Genomic DNA, 19,617 nt, shown 5'->3' on the forward strand with positions numbered 1-19,617 from the left:
TAAACCTCTGGCTTCAACTGTTTTATTTATATACATATGTATAAATGTGTGTGCGTGTGTGCGTTTTGTCTCTGGGTTGTAAAAGGCCCGTGCCCAAGGTTGCAGACCTGGGAACTGGCCTTCGAGCCCCATCTCCAGGAAAAGGGTATTTCATATTGTAGGGATTTGCGAGTTTGGACCTTACGCGTGTTCACGAATCGAGGAAGATATGACCAATGATTAGAAAAAGTTAACACCAAATGGATTTATTACAAAGGAATGTCTTCTGGCAGGATAGCCAAAGAAGGAGACAAGAGCTGCCCAGTAACACGAAGTTTCTATATGTTTGGGTCCATGGTAGAAGTGGCTGCCCCAGTCTGGTCCTGGGCTGGGATGGTAACTTTCCGCTCCTTATCTGGTGTTGTTCGTCTCCACGGCAACACCTGGGATAGGAGGATGACACCAGTCGGTTTTCTGCATACAAAGATCAAGGACAACTACCGGCTCCACAACGCATCCTTGTCTGATTAGCAAATGGGCAACACTTTATCTGTTGATTAAATGTATAACGCCATATTTAAGCAAATAATGAAAGTGCAATAAAAGTAAAATCTTAATTCCCTCTCTTGATCTATGAAATAGATCACAAAAACAAATACAAAAATCCCAAAACTAACACTTCAAGAGATATGGAAAACATAAAACCCTCTCTAATCGTCCAAGCATACCTTTTAACAAGATTCAGAACACTTGCTTTAAACCTGCAGGACAGAACTAGACAACTCAAAAACAGCAAAACATTTCTAAAAAAGTAATATCACGTAAAAAGTATCAGTAGAACAGAAGGACAATGCAATCACGGGGCATGGTGACATTATGACAATCAGGAAGCGGTGGAAGTTTAGTATTTTCAGGGGGAGGGATAGCAACAATAAAATCATCTTGAGTGTGTTGGGGCGAGGGTCTAATGAGGACATAATTATCGTGGCCATCAGCTGTGGCACCAGTCGTCTTCTCAATGAGACGGGTTAAAAGAGAACAAATACAAGGAATGCAACAGCATCCACAGAGAGTGAAAATAGAGGTGAAAACAGCCAGAGAGATGAAGATTGATGAAATGACACCCTTCCATTTACCAAACACATTCATCCAGTTATTCCACATAGACGTGTCAACACCAGAGTGTTCCTTCATATTCTTAGTAAGGGTTCTAAGTCCATCTGCGGCCTTAGTGCGGCATCCGTCGGCTGGGTGTTATTCGGCAAACACCTCCTTTCTCGGACAACAGTGCATCTAATGCGATTCTATTTTGGAAAGTCATAATAGATGTGGCCTTAAGTTGCTAATGTACAGCTTCAAGTGCTTCAAGGGTGGAATTGCCCATGCACATTACAATGTATGTAATTGATACGGTCAACATTTTCGTTAGGAGTAACGGGGAAAAGAGCGGAAATTACAGGTGTATTTTCAAAACCAGCAACTACCTGATCAGCCAGTTTATTTAGCTGGGACACCACGGGGGACGCCAAAAGCGTCAATTTAGGTGGGGTCGTCAGCACCATGCCAGGTAGACTTGGACCTACGTGAATGGTGTAATAGGCTAAGAGCTTCTTTGAAGTGTTCAGGAGCAACCGCCAGATCATCTAGGGTGATAGGAACAACGAAAATAGGGCTTAAGTAAAGTTACTAATGCACATCTGCCCGTACTGTTGCGCGGGAGGTGGTCAAAGAGACGGTTCCCTCCGCACCACCACCACACATCAGTACAGCTCACAGGTTGGAAGAAAGGTGTTTCCTGGGTGACTGATCACTGATCAGCAGCGATATTGTCAATTGGGGCACCATTATCTTTAAGGAAAATACAGTTGAAGTTTTGGCGCGCCACACCACGATTAAACAGGTTTGTTGTTATGGGCTCGTGTTACCGGGTGAGCAGTATCCCAAATTTTGCATTCATTTTTAGTTGGCATATGATTTTTCGTAAGATCTAGAACACAGGTGGAGTTGACAGAAGAAGAAAACACGGAACAAAGGTCTAGGTCCCATGCATACAACACAGTCACTCGGGGTTTTATTCGCCGCATGTTCTGCTAATCGTAACCAATTATTGTTTACTGCGCTAACACCTGTCAAAACCGTAAACCACTCATCAACAGATAGGGCTTTGTTTATAATACAACTCTTCTCCGTGATAAATATTTTCCGGGTGGGTTATGCTCACAGCTGGCACTGATGTAGGTGTGGGTATGGGGTATTTTTGAGCAATTTCCCAGATCAAAATACCAAGAAAAACAATAACGCCAATAATAATAGATTCCTGCTCTCCCTCTCTTGGTCCGAAAAGCAATTGGACCATCTCTCGGAACCATGGTTAGCAATAAAAAAAAAAAAAACAACAAACAATAAAATAAGTGCAATTAAGTGTCTGTAGCGGGGCGAAGTATAAAATAATGAAACCACTTAGTTCCTTTTCCCTCCAAGCGGACGGCTTTGGAGGTCCGAGCAGTCACCTTGTGGGGGCCAGACCAACAGGTTCTGACCACTTACGAGAGAGTCGTTTAAGGGAGACAGATGACCATTCAGGAAGATCAAGTGTAGGAGGTGGTGATGGAAGAGAGTCCTGGATCTGTAAAGAGAAATTAGAAGCAAAAGAATGCAGTTGTGTCCAAAACATTTTATGAGAAAACTTGGGAGACACAACACCCTCCTCCAGCGGTTGGAGTGAGGAGGAAGGGCCAGGCATCAGACGACCTGTAAGAAGTTCATAAGGAGAGAAACCAGTAAGGCGAGACACAGTTTGTCTCACAGACATTAGAGCAAGGGGAAGAGCCTGAACCCAATTCATGCTGGAAGAGTTACATATTTTAGCCAGTTTTTCCTTCCACGTGCGATTTCATATGTTCAACTGAGCCTTGACTGGTGGGGTGATAAACACAACCAAACTTGTGAGTTAACCCTAAACACTTGTCTACAGTAGCTAGGTGTGTGGATGTAAAATGTGCACCGTTGTCTAAGCGGATGAGAGCAGGGAAACCGTACGTTGGAATCCAGTGGTTCACCAAAGCTTTCATTACCAACATGGCATCTTTGCGAGCGCAGGGATAGGCTTCAGGCCATCCTGAAGAGGTGTCAACAAAGACAACAAGGTCGCGCTTACCTTGAACAGGAGTAATCATGTCTGGGAAATCCATGAACAGTTCCGCGCCAGGCCAGGTAGGTGGGTCAAATGAACCTGGCAACGGTCTAAGTGTGGGGCGAACATTGTGTAGCTGGCAAATATTACAGTCACGACAGTGGGCATGACACAAGTCAGATATTTTAGGATGCCACCACATGCAAAGTTTGGTTAGCATGGCTCTGGGGCCAATATGAGCCAAAGAGTGAGTTTCAGTCAAAATATCTTTTGTTCAGGAGAGGTGTTGTGCTGTATTTTAACCAATTCACTATGAGACAGAGGTTCAGGCAGGTCAGGAGAGGCTTTGTCAAATAATTGGACAAGCATCTGTGGGACATAGCCCGCAGCCTGTTGGCAGCAAAGTCGGCAGCATTATTGCCGAGGGCTGTGGTTGAAGTGGATTTTGAGTGGCCAGGGACCTTGACAATAGCCACCGCCGAAGGTTTGGCCAGGGCTTTATCTAATCGTTGGATCACTGTCAAATGTGCAATAGGAGTACCTTTAGCTGTTTTAAAATAATTCAGTTTCCAGGGAGACAGGTCCAACACAGCAGCAGAGACAGCGTAAGCTGAGTCAGTATAGACAGTGACAGATTGTCCGACCACCAGTTCCAGTGCAAGACAGAGTTCAAGCACTTCCGCTGCCTAGGCTGAGGGAGCAGATGTTAGTACGGAAGAGGAAGTTCCAAATTCACCTTAGGGCTGCTGCTCCACTACGGCGGCCGCCGCAGCCAAAGAGCCATTTGGCGTACGGTAACAGCAACCATCAGTGAACAGAATCCTGCCTTTAGTTAGAGGTTGGACAGAGAGATCAGCACGTGGATGAGGAGAATCTGTGGAATAAAAGAACGATGCTCCGAGGACATAGTGGATCCTTCAGAGGACACCACTCTGCCCAAGAAGGTCACCGATTAGCTAATATGCTAAGTGTTACCATCTGCTTTTAAAACTGGCCTGAGTGGTGTACACCACGAAGAGGTGGATGTTTCCAAGACTCCAGAATTCCACAGGCCAGTGAGAGTGTCCTCTATCGCCTGGTTAGCAGGTGCGGGTCAAGGATATTGAGGTCTGTAAAAATAAGATCCTAGAAAAATAGAGTTTTAATGTCTGGTGTCTTTGTACAATGTCCAACATCAAAGAGTCCAGAGGACCAAACTAATTTAGGCAGTTTGTTTAACATTGACTTGGCGTCGTAATGGTCAGCGTAGTCACGTCCGTGTTTTCTAGTTATGGTCTCGTGTTCTAATATGGTGATATTAGTTGTCGGAGGTGCGTCAGGTAAAATTATGCAGTATGCATCTGTAGATTTGGAGATCTGTACGTTAGGGAGTGGTGTGTCCTCCCAGTCAGTCAGTTGTCTGTCGTTTCGCCATAGGTCCCTGCTGCCGGGCCTCATGTCCTGGAGACAGAGCGAGTGAAATGTGGGGTACTGACTCTTCTTGCATTTTGAACCATGTCATTTGATCTGGTGTAAGAGAGCAGGATGCTGCTACACTCTCTCTTGCTATGTATGTATGTGCGGATGTAATGTCCCAAGAATCACCTTGTATGCATGCAAAGTTTTCCATGTGTACTAGATCATGGTTGAGGTCGCAATATAGTGTGCAACGATATGGAACAAGTGGAGGCAGGTAAGCCCTAAGAGTGTTTAACCAGAGCTTCCACAACAGAAATTGATGTGTGAGACCAGGTTTGAGCGGTGTTTCTGGTTCAAGTCGGGCCCAATAAATGTCCACAGTTGGAGTTGGTTCACTCGCATGTGTCATAAGCCATTGTCCAGACTGGCAGACGGTGTCAGCTGCTGGCATTATAAACAAACGGTGGAAGGTCTGTCCAGCCAAGATTGTCGGTAAGTGTTGAGTCCATTGCAAGGCCTGTTGAGTCCCTGAGAAGCCCATCAATTGCACAGTGTGTTGTGACAATAAAGTGTCCAGGAGCGAAATGTTGAGTGAGGAGTGCGTTGCCCCTGTGTCAACGAGAGTGTTCACATTTCGCCCTGCAACAGAGATGGGGATCATGAAGCCTCCATCGCCGGACCCCTGGCTTCCTGGGCACCGCTAGTGGTACTGTCTAACCTGCTGCTGTCCATTCTGCTGTCAGGGTGGGCTGCCAAAGCTGTCATTTCTGTCTCAGCCTTGGCCCCCTCATTTGTTTGCCACCACGCCCTTGCATTGGAGCTTGAGGTGGAGGAGCTGGAAGACAGTCTTTAATCCAGTGATCGAGAGAACCACAACCAAAACACCCTTGATCACGTTGATGTTGCACTCTCCCCCTCCACGCCTTCCTGCGTATCCACCCCCCCGGGCTATTACCCTAGAACCTCGGTGGTTGTGTCTGCCAAAAAATTACATCTGGTGTGGTTTTGGACCTTTACATCTTGGCTGTGCTACTTTCAAGTTAAGAAGTTGTTTTTGGAGTTTAGTAATTTCATTATCCTCACCCTGTTGTTGGCTTGAATAAATTTTGAGGTGATGCACTAAGTATTGTCTAAATCGAGACTCATCTCCGGACAGGAGGTCAGGGTCAGCTTTAAGAGTGGTATGTACTGGTTCAGGGAGACCTGCCAGGATCCCAGTCCTGAACATATCCTCTTCCTAACCAGACTGTCCAGTCGATTCAGTCCAAAGTTTAGTACAGTTAGTCAAGTGCTCAAGTGGGTCGTTCAAAATTGGGGAAAGAAGCGGGTGCGTCTGTAACAGGAGTGGGGAACCTCTCTCTGATAGCTGCGGCCAGACGCTCGAAGTTTGCTCTCAATATGGTTCCATTGGGTACGTTAAGCATACCTGCAATTGTCTCGATTTCTCGGTGTTCAATACTAGTGTATGATCTTGATGCTGCTTGTCTCCAGTCTCCCATGCACTGTATACCCCTGTAAAGTTTCCACAAAACTAGACAGCCATGCATTACCACCAGAAGAGAGACGAGACAAGTTAGCAGTAAGACAATCAACATCTTTAAGATCAAACTGCTTGTATATTCGACCTGCTAGAGCTTCTGTCATGGGCATCGTTGTAAAGCAAAGCAAATTTATTTGTATAGCGCATTTCATACACGAGGTAACTTTACATGATTAAAGGCATTTGAAAACAAAGAAAACATTTAAAATCGGATAAAAACAATAAAAATGACAAAAACAATTTAAAAAAGACAATTAAACCTGCATACAGTGCAAGTAATATGATCAAAAAGTGGATATATTCTAAAAAGCCTGAGAAAAAAGAAGTTTTCAACGTTGTAGTGTTTTGTTTGCTTGTTATATAATATAAGAATGTAATATCCATCCATTTTCTTTCCTACTTATCCTCACAAGGGTTGTGGAGAGTGCTTTGAGCCAATCCCAGCTGTCAACGGGCAGGAGACGGGGTACACCCTGAACTGGTTGCCAGCCAATCGCAGGGCACATAGAGACAGACAACAGTCGCACTCACAATCACACCTACGGGCAACCTTGAGTGTCCAACTAATGTTGCGTGTTTTTGGGATGTGGGAGAAAACCCACGCAGGCACGGGGAGAACATGCAAACTCCACACAGGCGGTCCAGGATTGAACCCGGGACATCAGAACTGTAAGGCCAAAGCTTTCCCAGCTGCGCCACCATGCTGCCATAATATAATAATAATAATGTAATAGTCATCGTGTTATTTCCCATGTGAGAGGATGCTTCACATCAAATCAGCAAGACCGTTTTCACCAACCCCCCTTCAGCGCCTCTTGCTTCCCCTGTGTGTGTGCAGGTGTTTATATCTTTGTTTGTGTTGCATGTATTGAACTTCTGAAGCCAGATTCTTAAAGAAGAATTCAAAACAAATTTTTGATCTATACGACGTCTTTGTACGACTAGCGGAAAGGGGTGTCCCTCTAATACACCATATTGCAGGTCATGAGCTGAATGTCCTTATAGTGCACATCGGCAAGTATGCGTGTGTGTGTGTGGTGTACTTAAGTGTGATTCAGGGCACGTCCGTGTGTGCGTATTCGACGTGCATCCTTTCTCATTTTTGCAGTCCTTCACTCGCGTCTACATATCAAATACAATTTTTCTCAGCTCCATCTTCTTTTCCTCATGGGCTCCTTGATGCCCTCAACGTCACATGCCACCTTACCAGCACCGGGTAGTTTCCTGGTCCCTTTCCAACATCCGTCACCGTCACCATCATTAAATGCGCAGTGCACCTTTCTCTGTTCGCCTCTTTAAGTTCCATGAGTCCTTATCTAATATCTCGCTTACATCTTTCATAGTCTTTTACAATTATATTTATATTATATTTACATAGTCTCTGTCAATGTCCTATACCGTCATCGTCAGTTTGTCTGAATCGCGAATTTTACCCAAGTTGTGCTTTTGCCATTATTTTAATGCGCACTTCCTTTCTTCATCTTGTTTCTTTTTGTCAACATTAAGCATCATTTGCTGCTCAATTTCAATGTACATTTAATCTTTAGTTGGATTATATTCAGCACATTCATGATCAAATTCAACATCCATGATTATTTAATTTAGTGGTCACTCTTCTTCGACTAAACCCAGCCGAATTCCTATCGCGCAACAAATTAGCCTATACTATTCGGTTTTTTTGTAGGCCACCTTGTGACGTCCCAGGCTCAAACCGATGGCAAACCCTCTGTTTTTAAGGGATCCCATCCCCCTTAGGTGTAACAGGTAAACCTCACAGTGCAATTTTACGTCTACAATAATATACGTCAGCTACGACAGGATATACAACTTCTCTTATTCTCTTTATCTCTTATTCTCAATAACTCATATGAGGCATGAACAATCTGATACCAATGACTTCTCAAATTTAGGCAGTTCAACATGCAGAATTCGAAAGTAAACAGGCTCCTGCTTACCTTTTGGTTTTGGCCGCAACCTGGAGAAGTCAGAAGCACAGACGACCACCCTTGACTTGTCCGTATAACACTCCTGTGTTAAACTTACGACTTACGGTCGGGGTCACCAAATTGTAGGGATTTGCGAGTTTGGACCCAACGCGTGTTCAAGAATCGAGGAAGATATGACCAATGATTAGAAAAAGTTACACCAAATGGATTTATTACAAAGAAATGTGCAGTCCAAACGTCCAGGTCTTATGTAGGTATCTGCCGCACACGAGACGTGTGTCTTCTGGCAGGATAGCCAAAGAAGGAGACAAGAGCTGCCCAGTAACACGAGGTTTTTATATGTATGGGTCCATGGTAGAAGTGGCTGCCCCAGTCTGGTCCTGGACTGGGATGGTAACTTTCCGCTCCTTATCTGGTGTCTTTTGTCTCCATGGCAACGCCTGGGATAGGAGGATGACACCAGCCGGTTTTCTGCATACAAAGATCAAGTACAACCACCGACTCCACAACACATCCTTGTCTGATTAGCAAATGGGCAACACTTTATCTGTTGATTAAATGTATAACGTCATATTTAAGCAAATAATGAAAGTGCAATAAAAGTAAAATAGTCTTCAATATGTTATGTGTGTGTGTGTGTGTGTGTGTGTGTATTTTCATTCTTTATCCTCTTTATTTTCCTTTGATGCTTTTAGGTTGTTATGACGCGGGTCTTTGTGACGCTCTTTCCTTTCATTCTTTTAAGTCATTATAACTTTGTGATGCAGTTTCCTTTCATGCTCTTGTGTCTTTATGATGCGGATCCTTTGTGATGCCGAATTCTGGAATGTTCTGAGGAGTGCCTATATCTGGACGAGAGAGAACATTAACGAGGCTTCTGCACACTGCACCACTGCTTTGGGACAAAGTATACTGTTTGTGACGAACTACACGGACGCCTGCTGCCTTTCGTCTTTGGACATTTCTGGAACATTCGCTAAATTGGAATATTCACTGGAAAGAACATTTGTCTGTTTGGGAACATTCGTTCAACATTGTTGACTATTCACCGTTTTAGCTCGACAAATCTATTTTTGAACTATTTTGTGTTCGGTATTTTTCGTGTTTGTGTTCTATTTTTGTGTGTGATTAAATTGTATTAAACTCAATACAACTGCCTTGTCGCATTTTACTGGTGTGAGCAAAGCGGACGTTAGTCGAAATTGACATGTAACACATGCATAAGTCAAAAGTCTTATGTTCGTGTGAGGGAAATAGTGTTCAAAAGTTCTTTATCATAAGGGTTTGAAAGTTGTACTTTGTGTTGTCTTTTATTTTGGATGTGCTTGCCCTAGTTGGCCCTACCCGAAGTATAAAGCCCCTGACAAGTTTCTTGGACACACAAACCCCACCATCACAAAGGAGGAGATGAAATTGTCCTGATGATTTATGTGGACAAATTGAATGAGGTTTCTGTTGCAGCACTAAGTTGAAATGGTCATTAAATGCTTTTGTTGTCTTTTTTGTACAGTATCTTGTAAATCAATTCTGTTTCATATGTAGGAATTGATGAATTTTTCATCTTTCACAATAGGTAAACTACCAATGCCAACAATAGCTGCACTCGATGGAGCTGCCTTGGGTGGAGGCTTGGAAATGGCCCTTGCGTGTGACATCAGAGTTGCCTGTAAGGTTCTTTAGTATGATTTTGAAATGACAAAAGATGTTGTTTTGTATTTTTATTGCTGTTAACCCTACATCTTTCAGCACATCTTACATCTGGATTTTTTTTAATTATTTTTTAGATCTGTTATAGCGACTGTGTCTTCATGTTTCCATTTACATACCACTTCATCCTGGAGTGTTCACCAGTAAATCGTAGGGCTACTTATATATTCTATATCAATTATATTTTCTTTGTCTACAGCAGTGGTTCTTAAACTTTTTAGACCAAGTACCATTTAAGAAATAGTTAGCTCACCAAGTGCTACCTTTTGTTAAAATACTTGTAGTGCAGTAAGGCATTGGTTCTGTATTTATGTATGTTGTATGTATTCTGAATTGGTATTCCCCAAAACGTTTTCCAAAGAGTACATTTACTATTGTAAGCTACTGTAACATGCAGTTTGAAGATTAACATTGTACAGTAGTTGAATACAAGAAGAAAAATGTGATTCACTTAAAATGTACATTATTTTTTCGAAAATAACATTTTAAAAACTCCAGTGTTCCCCCGTTATTCATGCAGGGGTTACATTCCTTTAACTGGCGAATAATGAAAATCTGCAAATAATGGACCCAGTATTAATACACTATCAGTGTGCATGCCAGCACATTTTAGTGTGTATGTAAGACAACATATGATGGCAGTCACGAGGCAGTGAGGAAGAACTGGATTTGACATCTGTAACCAGAAGACCCTTACATTACCGTACACACTGCCTATGTAGGCAGATCATTACTGATGTTGTACATACGGTGTCACATCGAAACTAATATGATCACACTAGCAACTAATAAGATAATTACTCACAAAATAATTGAGTCTTTTATCAGATTTATTATTTGCTAGTTTTGCTATTCTTTTTGCTGTGGTGTGATTTTAATTTCTATGTGACACCATGAGTGTGTACAACATCATCAGTAATGACCTGCCTACACAGGCAGGGTGTGAGGGAATGTAAGCTTCTTATGCTTGCAATTGTTCCTGAGTCCAAAATCTTGGCGTTTTGATTGATTCTGACCTTTCAACAGTCACAACAAATAACTCACAAAAACTGCTATTTACCATCTGTAGAACATAGCTAGAATCAAGGCTTTGAATGTGTCAAGCAGACCAGGAAAATCTCATCCATGCTTTTATCTAAAGTAGACTTAACTACTGTAATGGTCTTCTGGCGAGACTCCCCCAAAAGAGCATCAAACAGTTGCAACACATTTAGAATTCAGCAGCTCAAGTTCTGACCAGACCGAAGACGTCAGAGCATATAGCTCAAATTCTAAAGTTAAAGCTTGAAAACTTTTATTCTCATGCTTTTAATTTTGTTTAAGTTAAAGCTTGAAAACTCTTTTATTCTCATGCTTTTATTTTTGTTTTTTTTCCCGTTTTAAATGTTTCATCTTTTTTTTCCAAATCCTCTTAATCATGTAAAGCACATTGTGCATACCTTGTGTTTCAAATGCACTATACAAATAAATTTGCTTTGCTTTGCTCACTACATTGTGACTGCCATCATATTGTAGCTTATACACTCTTAAACACGTTGCTTGGCATACATGCTGATAGGGTAACTGTGTTTAAGTGTACTTTGTGAGACAAGTCACACAACATTTGCAAATGTTGGAACTCAGTGTGCACATAAGACCTTAACGATTGTGAAATTACAGTTAAGAATATGTGGGAGCGTGAACAGTGAACTGCTAATGTCGAAGGGCACTCTCTACTATTAAAAACAATACCAATGTATTGTTCTCGAAAATTTTAGATGTTTGGCCTTGCTGTAGCCACTGGCCTACAGTTGGTTTTCGGTGGGGGTGCCTGGACTGGCACCAGGTATGGTGAGACGGTCTCTGGGTCAGATGCTGACACACTCTATGCAGGTTTCTGGTCTTTCTTGTGGATGGGGGGTTGGCACCCCCGGGTTACATACTAATGCAAAGCAAATTGTTGGAAAGCATGAGAGAGACTGGTCGAAACATTTAATTTGTGTATCTGGAAAACGGATGGATAGAAAAACAAATTTCATTGAAATTATTTAAATAACTAAAATACTGTCAGTCGTTTTGGTTAGATGCGAAAATCAGTCTCCTTTTTAAAAAATAATGTACGCAAATGCTTTTATCCATTACATGTATGCTGATGCACATTTATTTTTCTTCTTTGTTCTGTTTTAATGCAGTACCTTCAAAAGATTCATTGATTGTGATACTATTTGTCCCTCTAGCGAATGCTGCAAAAATGGGACTTGTTGAGACCAAACTTGCTATTATTCCTGGGGCAGGTAAGACTCTCTTTCAACTCAAACTTTTAAGGAAATATACTTATTGATAATTTATCCCCCCTCCCTCCCCCCCCCCAAAAAAAAAACATGATTAAGGCTAGGAGATTAAATACATTTGGGCCGATTTTTTTTTTTTTTTTTTTTTTTTTTTTTTTTTTTCCAATTTATTCTGAGCGCCACCTTCTTAAGTTACAAGCACCTACCCTCCGATCTGCATTGTTTACAACTGAGGAAATAACAGCGAACACATTTTTTTTCAGGAATTTGTGATTGGTTCAGGTTTGTAGCCTCAGAAAAGCAAAAAAGCAAAGTGCAATGCCTATAAAAATCTACACACCACTGTTCAGAAGCTAGATATTAAAAAGAAAAAATGTAACTGGGATAAATATCTGAACATTTTCCACCTTTTAATGTGACCAATAACCTATCAAACCTCATTAGGAGAAGTGCTGAAGTAAAGATAAGCATTTGTGTGGTGGCACAGGTTAGCTCACCCTCTGAAAACTGAGGATATGGCTGTGAGGTAACCAATTACATTCAAACACACATGCCACTGTTTCAAGTTCCTCTGATTAACCCCAAATGAAATTCACGTATTCTCGCAGAAAAGAGACTGATAGTTGAAGTAATCTGAGTCGTCGTCAGGCAGCTGGTCATATAAATCGAGGTCTTCCTCATAGTCCGAAAAATCCAAGTCCAAAAGAATATGCGGTGCTGGACGGGTCGTGGTCGGGACGTATTCATAGCTCGCCGCCGGATCGTATGACACGGAAGCGGAGGACGCCATGGAGCCTACCCGGATCGGACAGGCTTGGTCCTCCGGCAGTCGGTCCACCTTGCGTTGTTCCCGGCGCCGCCAGGTCTTTCCTGCTGGGTCTTGTTTTGGCCAGATCGTTCTGTCACGACCCATCGGAACGGAGGTAGGACCCATATGCAGGACTCGGGAGACGCAGAGGTAATTCAGGAAAAACATTTATTATTCAATGGTCGGGGATCAGGCAGGCAGTCAGGTGCAGCAGCGGTAGTTGGGACGTCGGGCGTAGAGAGTAGGTCAACGGGCAGGCAGGAGTCGGTACACGGGAGAACGATCAAAGCAGGCAGAAGTGTCAAAGGAGTCAGGCTTACGGGGTCGGTCGGAGAACAGGCGAAGGCCGGTACACGCGGGTTGACGATCAGGGATACGGGAATGCTCGAACGGGGCATGAACCTCAACGATCTGGCGAGGGACCAGTCGTCACCAGGTCCTATATATACAGGGGATAATCAGCCCGCATGAGGCGCAGGTATGTGCCTCCCAATTTGCGCGGGCACCCGCAGAGCCTGGGCTGGAGCGGCAGGATCATGAGAAGTACTTAAGCAGCCCATCAATGTGTTTTATAATGACAGCATCTCCCACCGCTGCTTTATTTAGCACCACGTTGAGCAAAGATGTGCTAGACATGCTGCTTTGGTTACTTTCGATATTAATGGGGAAAGTTAAAAAATAAATGCTGTTGTTTTAAGATGCAATGACTGTCGAAGTATGTGAATAATCGAAGAAAAACTGGTTAAACTAGACGAGATTTTCTCTTGTCCAAGTGGGAAAGGTCTTGTCTGAAGCCAACATAAAAAGTGCAGGATGAGATGGTGTGTAATTTTTAAATTCCACCTTGGCACAGCCTGATCCAGGATGAAAGCACAGACAATACAGTGCACAAAAAGCAAATTCTGTATTTGTAATGTAGCAACCTTTAATCGGTTTGAAAACATCATCATCCACCCCCACCCCCCATCTGCAGCTCGCAAGAGGCTGGCTGCTTGAAAAGTAGATCTTGAGGTAATAAAGTCTGGGTACCCCTGCTGTATATCAAACCATTGACTCTTGTTATGTCTGCAAGACTAGCTCTTTTTAATTTCAGGTCACTGGGTAAAAACTATATTATAAGTATAGTATAGTATAGTATAGTATAAGTATAAAAGTAGTATAAGTATACTATTTTAAATATAGGAGGCAATGTAACAACCTTAAAACAGTTTGAAAGCATCATCATCCCCCCGCCCTCCATCAGCAGCTCGTGAGAGGCTGGCTGCTTGAAAAGTAGACCTTGAGGTCATGAAGTCTGGGCACCCCTGCTGTATATCAAACCATTGTCTCTTGTTATGTCTGCAAGACTAGCTCTTTTTAATTTCAGGTCACTTGGTAAAAGATCGATGTTGATTAATGACATCATTACAACCTATGATCTGGACTTTTTTTCATTAAATGAAATGTGGTTAACTGAATGTAGCTGTAGTCGCATTTTAAATGATGTAACACCAGCAAAATTTAATTAACGACCTCCTTAGTGGCGAAAAGCATGCTGGGAGAATGCTTGGAGGATGACGTTCAGAGAGAAAAAAGCCACATTGTCCTTCCCTGTTACCTGTACCTTCCCATAACCATTGGCCCCTCCCTGTTAAATGAGACTGCATTTGCAGGTATAAGTCAACCTGATCTTAAGCTGGACCTGGCTAACATACTGTAGCCAACACAGCTATATGAGTGTCTTAAGTCTAAAAGTCTGAGAAATGATCTTGAAGATGTTTCTTGACAGAAGGGCGCTCTTACTCATAATCACAAATGGAGTGATACTGAGATATTTTCGGATCCACATATGCATGTGAGCAGCTATTCTCCACCATGAACTATGTTAAAAAAAAAAAAACATTGCTCACGCTCACAGACTGCATCTTACAGTCCTGCGAAAAAATGAAAGTGACTTCTTACAGCTCCGATTTCCAGACACTGTGTGGAGGTTCAGTAGCAGAAATCCCATTAACCAGGTAAAATATATATTCTTGACAGTTATTTATTTCCATTGTTCACTGAAATAATGCTTTTTTTTCCATTATATTTTTAAATTCATATCTTGGCTCTGTTACACGCTCCAGAAGCCCAAAGGATGATGGCTCACGACATTTTTGTTTGCGAGATGGATAAGTTCAGCTTTTCAATACATTTGAAAGAGACCAACTCTTTTTTTTTTTTTTTTTTTTTTTTTTTTTTTTTTTTTTTTGAGTTCAAGAGTTCAAAATGTGTTCATCTAGTAAATAAAATGTACTGCAATTTTCTGAAACATGAATGGAATGTATGGATTTCATAAGCAACAGCATTTTTATTTTTTTCACTCTACATATTCCACACGTTTAAAATGGACTGGAAGAGCTTCGCATGCGGCTACTTTTTGTCAAAGATTTTTAAATTAATTACATTTTGCGTTTGTGTCATGCTGCATCCTCCATCCTTTAAAACTACAGGCAATATTCTTCTCCAGCAAATATATTAAGTATACGGCATATATGATACCATACAAAGAGGTTTTAAAACTGTCAATAATTTGTGTATTTTCCAGATTCACAGGAGGAAAGTAACCGCGCTGAATCCTAAGGGTATTTTAGGCTAACATCTTGATTTTAAATATCAGAAAGGGTTTGCGGCTCCCAGTGGTGTGTTTTCCGTGGAAACCGGGTTGAAATGGTTCTTTGAGTGTTAAAGGTTGCCAACTCCTGGGCTAAATGTTCAACCGACTATAAAAACCGAGTCTTGACCCTTCCTCAATCTTTGACCCTTTGGTTAGCTATTCAACACCATTGTGAAAAGCTAGCTGTTTAACACCCTTAGCCTCAATGAAAAAGTTTTTACAACAGTTATTTTACTTTTTATGATAAACTGTCACAAAAAATAAAGCTTTCAAGTATTGAATGATCTTCCATCCATTTTCTGAGCCACTTATCTTCACGAGGCTCGCGGGAGTGCTGGAGCCAATCCCAGCTGTCATTGGGCAGGAGGCAGGGTACACCCTGAATTTGTTACCAGCCAATTGCAGGGCACACTGAGACAAACAGCTGCACTCAACAATCACACCTAGGGGCAATTTAGAGTCCAAATCCACAACAGCTATTTTGTACTAGTAGAAAGGTGGCTCAGGTATGGTTCCCAGTGTGTTTTATATACTTGTACAGTATGTTTTCTTCATAGTGTACATGTATATGCTCACTGCAATTTTTAAATTTTCCTTTCAGCCCACCTTTTTCTTATTTTTAAAGTCATCAAATATTTTTTAGCGACAAAAAAAAAAATTGAAGTAGCCTAAGCCACAAAGATTGATACAGCACATATTAATGTCAATGAGGTCATGTTGCCCTATTTCTGTGCAGGTGGTACTCAGCGTCTCCCCAGGGTGATTGGTGTGTCTCGTGCTAAAGAGTTGATCTATACTGCCCGCATAGTAGATGGTGCAGAAGCCTGTCGCCTGGGTCTGGTCAGTCATTCTGTGGAGCAGAATCAGAGGGGAGATGCTGCCTACCTGCGTGCTTTGGAGCTTGCACGTGAGATTAACCCTCAGGTGAGAAAGCATTCGAGGAAAGCCTTATGCCTTTTTCAGTCAATTTTGTCATGTGGTTTATGGACCTTTTAATTCTTACATTTTTGTTCCTGCAGGGTCCAATTGCAGTCAGGATGGCAAAACTTGCCATGAATCAGGGTATAGAGGTAAGTCTGCAATGTGGGAGTGGTTTATTTTTATTTTAACCCTAACCTTAACATGCACAATATGGTTAGTTTTCCAGTACGTGTGCAAAAAAAGGACCATAATTATGTATGGAATTCTGGTACTTCTTTCTGACCTTCTGTGAAAAAGTAAAACTCCTGTGACTAACCACAAATTTGGGAAAGGTGAGTTGAATTTCACAAGCCACAAACCTGATTACCACCATACTTTTTGAATCAAAAAAATCACTTAAGCAGAATTTGTCAGAGAACATGAAGTAGGCTACAAGATCTGAAGAACCAATGCATTATGCCACGATCCAAAGAAATTCAAGAAGAAATGAGAAAAGTGGGGGGAAAAAAGTGAGTAAAATGAATCAATCTGGAAAAGGTTGAAAAGCAATTTAGAAAGCTTTGGGACTTCAGCAAACCACTGTCAGAGCCATTATCCACAAATGGGGAAAACTGGGAACAGTGGCAAAACTTCCCAGGAGTGGACGACCAATTAAAATTACTCCAAGAGTACGACCATAACTCAGCCAGGAGGCCACAAAACCTCAAACAAAATCTAAAGACTGGTAGGGCTCGCTAGCCTCATGACTCTTCCATAAGAAAGACACTGGCGAAAAATGCCATCCATGGGAGAGTCCACAGGCAAAAAAAAAAAAAAACCCTGCTGACAGGAAAAATAGCCGGTGAACATGGACATGCTTCGACAAGCTCAGCACCAAGTGAGCGAGCAAGAACCTCAACATCTTCATTTCTGCCACCTCCAGTTCTGCTTCTTGTTGTTTCTTCAGTGCCACCGTCTCTAGTCCGTACATCATGGCCGGCCTCACCACTGTTTTGTAAACTTTGCCCTTCATCCTAGCAGAGACTCTTCTGTCACATAACACACCAGACACCTTTCGCCAGCTGTTCCAACCTGCTTGGACCCGTTTCTTCACTTCCTTACCACACTCACCATTGCTCTGGATTGTTGACCCCAAGTATTTGAAGTCATCCACCATTGCTATCGCTTCTCCCTGGAGCTTCACACTTCCTCCTAAGCCCCTCTCATTCATGCACATATACCCTGTTTTACTTTGGCTAATCTTCATTCCTCTCCTTTCCAGTGCATGTCTCCATCTTTCCAATTGTTCCTCTGCGTGCTCCCTGCTTTCACTGCATATGACAATATCATCTGCAGACATCATGGTCCAAGGGGATTCCAGTCTAACTTCATCTGTCAGCCTATCCATTACCACCGCAAACAGGAAGGGGCTCAGAGCTGATCCCTGATGCAGTCCGACCTCCACTTTAAATTCTTCTGTCACACCTAAGGCACACCTCACCATTGTTCTGCTGCCATCATACATGTCCTGTACTATTTTAACATACTTCTCTGCCACACCAGACTTACGCATGCAGTACCACAGTTCCTCTCTTGGTACTCTGTCATAGGCTTTCTCTAGATCCACAAAGACACAATGTAGCTCCTTCTGACCTTCTCTGTACTTTTCCATTAGCATCCTCAAGGCAAATAATGCATCTGTGGTACGATATTACTTCTGTCCTGAGTCTAGCCTCCACTACTCTTTCCCATAACTTCATTGTGTGGACACTCTAAATTGCCCCAAGGTGTGATTGTGAGTGCAGGTCTTTGTCTCTCTGTGCCCTGCAATTGGCTGGCAACCAGTTCCCGTTGACAGCTGGGATAGGCTCCAGCACTCCCGCGACACTGTGAGGATAAGCGGCAAAGAAAATGGCTGGATGTACACAAACCTTTTATTTGTGCAGGGTTTTTAATTTTAATAAAATACTGCATAGTATACAACCAGTATTACATACTAGTCACTCACAGAATAGGATCCCTGGTTGCAATTTATCAAAAATACGGTGAAGAAAATAAGTATTTGAACACCCTGGTATATTGCAAGTTCTCCCACTTAGAAATCATGGAGGGTTCTGAAATTTTCATCGTAGGTGCGTGTCCACTGTGAGAGAGATAATCTAAAAACAAAAATCCAAAAATCACAATGTATGATTTTTTTTTTTTTTTTTTTTTTTTTTTTTTTTTTTACAATTTATTGGTGGGATACAGCTGCAAATAACTATTTCAACACCTGAGAAAACTAATGTTAATATTTGCTACAGTAGCCTTTGTTTGCTATTACAACGGTCAAAGGTTTCCAGTAGTTTTTCACCAGGTTTGCACACACTGCAGGAGGGATTTTGGCCCACTCCTCCACACAGATCTTCTCTAGATCAGACAGGTTTCTGGGCAGTCACTGAGAAACACGGAGTTTCAGCTCCCTCCAAAGATTTTCTATTGGATTTAGGTCTGAAGACTGGCTAGGCCATGCCAGAACCTTAATATGCTTCTAACGGAGCCACTCCTTGGTTTTCCTGGCTGTGTGCTTCGGGTCATTGTCATGTTGAAAGACCTAGCCACGACCCATCTTAATGCTCTGACTGAAGGAAAGAGGTTTGTGAGGTTCACCAATCAGACATTTATTAAACAGGACAAAAAAGGAAGCAAAGACACCAGTTCAAGTCTTGCGAGGAGAGAGGAAAGGAACTGTCTCGTACAATTCACCACTGTGCTCTCTGATTATTCTCTCCTCAGCACCTCTATTTATTTAGTTTTAAGACGCCTCTTATTTACATGGATGTTACAAAAAGGAGACGGCAAGCAAAAGAGTTGGAAACAAAGTGTACATGTTTGTTCATGTGCGTGTGCATGTGTGGAAGATTGCTGAATACACGTGTGGTCATCATTTCTTTAACAAGCAGCAGTTCTAACAGTTCTGATGATTAGACGTTTTTATTCTTGCTATCTCCTGCTAGGAGGCTGCCACGTTATCTAGAGCAGAGCAAAGCATTTCTTTATTGGAAGCAGATGTATGATAATTATGATCACAATTATTCTTACATTTCCCCCGTTTATCCTACATTTGCGACCACGTTTTCTAGAGCAGAGCAAAGCATTTCTTCATTGCAGTCAGAAGCAGTTACTTAATTCTATTTACAATTATTTCTACATTATCCTCCTATTTATCCTACATTTGCTCAAATCCTTAAATTATCTAATAGATCACCCTTTCGGCTTACACTCAGAGGAAAATATAGCACTAATTACTTGTAATCTTCTG

The 19,617-nt window shown here is 42.1% G+C and overlaps 1 protein-coding gene and 1 long non-coding RNA gene across 4 annotated transcripts in view; one reads left to right on the forward strand and one right to left on the reverse strand.

Annotated features, from left to right (window-relative positions):
- The window catches only part of auh (AU RNA binding protein/enoyl-CoA hydratase), an 82,890-nt gene that overhangs the window by 40,521 nt on the left and 22,752 nt on the right, over nucleotides 1-19,617 (forward strand). For both annotated transcript variants that reach the window (XM_061800780.1, XM_061800781.1), the window contains 4 exons: nucleotides 9,570-9,662; nucleotides 11,920-11,976; nucleotides 16,153-16,340; nucleotides 16,436-16,486. In XM_061800780.1, the coding sequence (XP_061656764.1) occupies nucleotides 9,570-9,662; nucleotides 11,920-11,976; nucleotides 16,153-16,340; nucleotides 16,436-16,486 (389 nt within the window). The remainder of the gene's footprint in view (nucleotides 1-9,569; nucleotides 9,663-11,919; nucleotides 11,977-16,152; nucleotides 16,341-16,435; nucleotides 16,487-19,617) is intronic.
- LOC133491059 (uncharacterized) lies at nucleotides 220-9,452 on the reverse strand. Of its 2 annotated transcripts, none has more exons than XR_009792342.1 (2): nucleotides 8,006-9,452; nucleotides 220-6,041 (listed from the first exon to the last, which is right to left on the reverse strand). It is a non-coding gene; the product is annotated as an uncharacterized LOC133491059 (long non-coding RNA). The 2 variants fall into 2 exon arrangements; XR_009792341.1 differs by having other exon boundaries at nucleotides 220-6,528.

The sequence above is a fragment of the Syngnathoides biaculeatus genome, chromosome 17 (genome assembly GCF_019802595.1).
Source record: "Syngnathoides biaculeatus isolate LvHL_M chromosome 17, ASM1980259v1, whole genome shotgun sequence".
In the NCBI taxonomy this organism is placed as follows: Eukaryota; Metazoa; Chordata; class Actinopteri; order Syngnathiformes; family Syngnathidae; genus Syngnathoides; species Syngnathoides biaculeatus.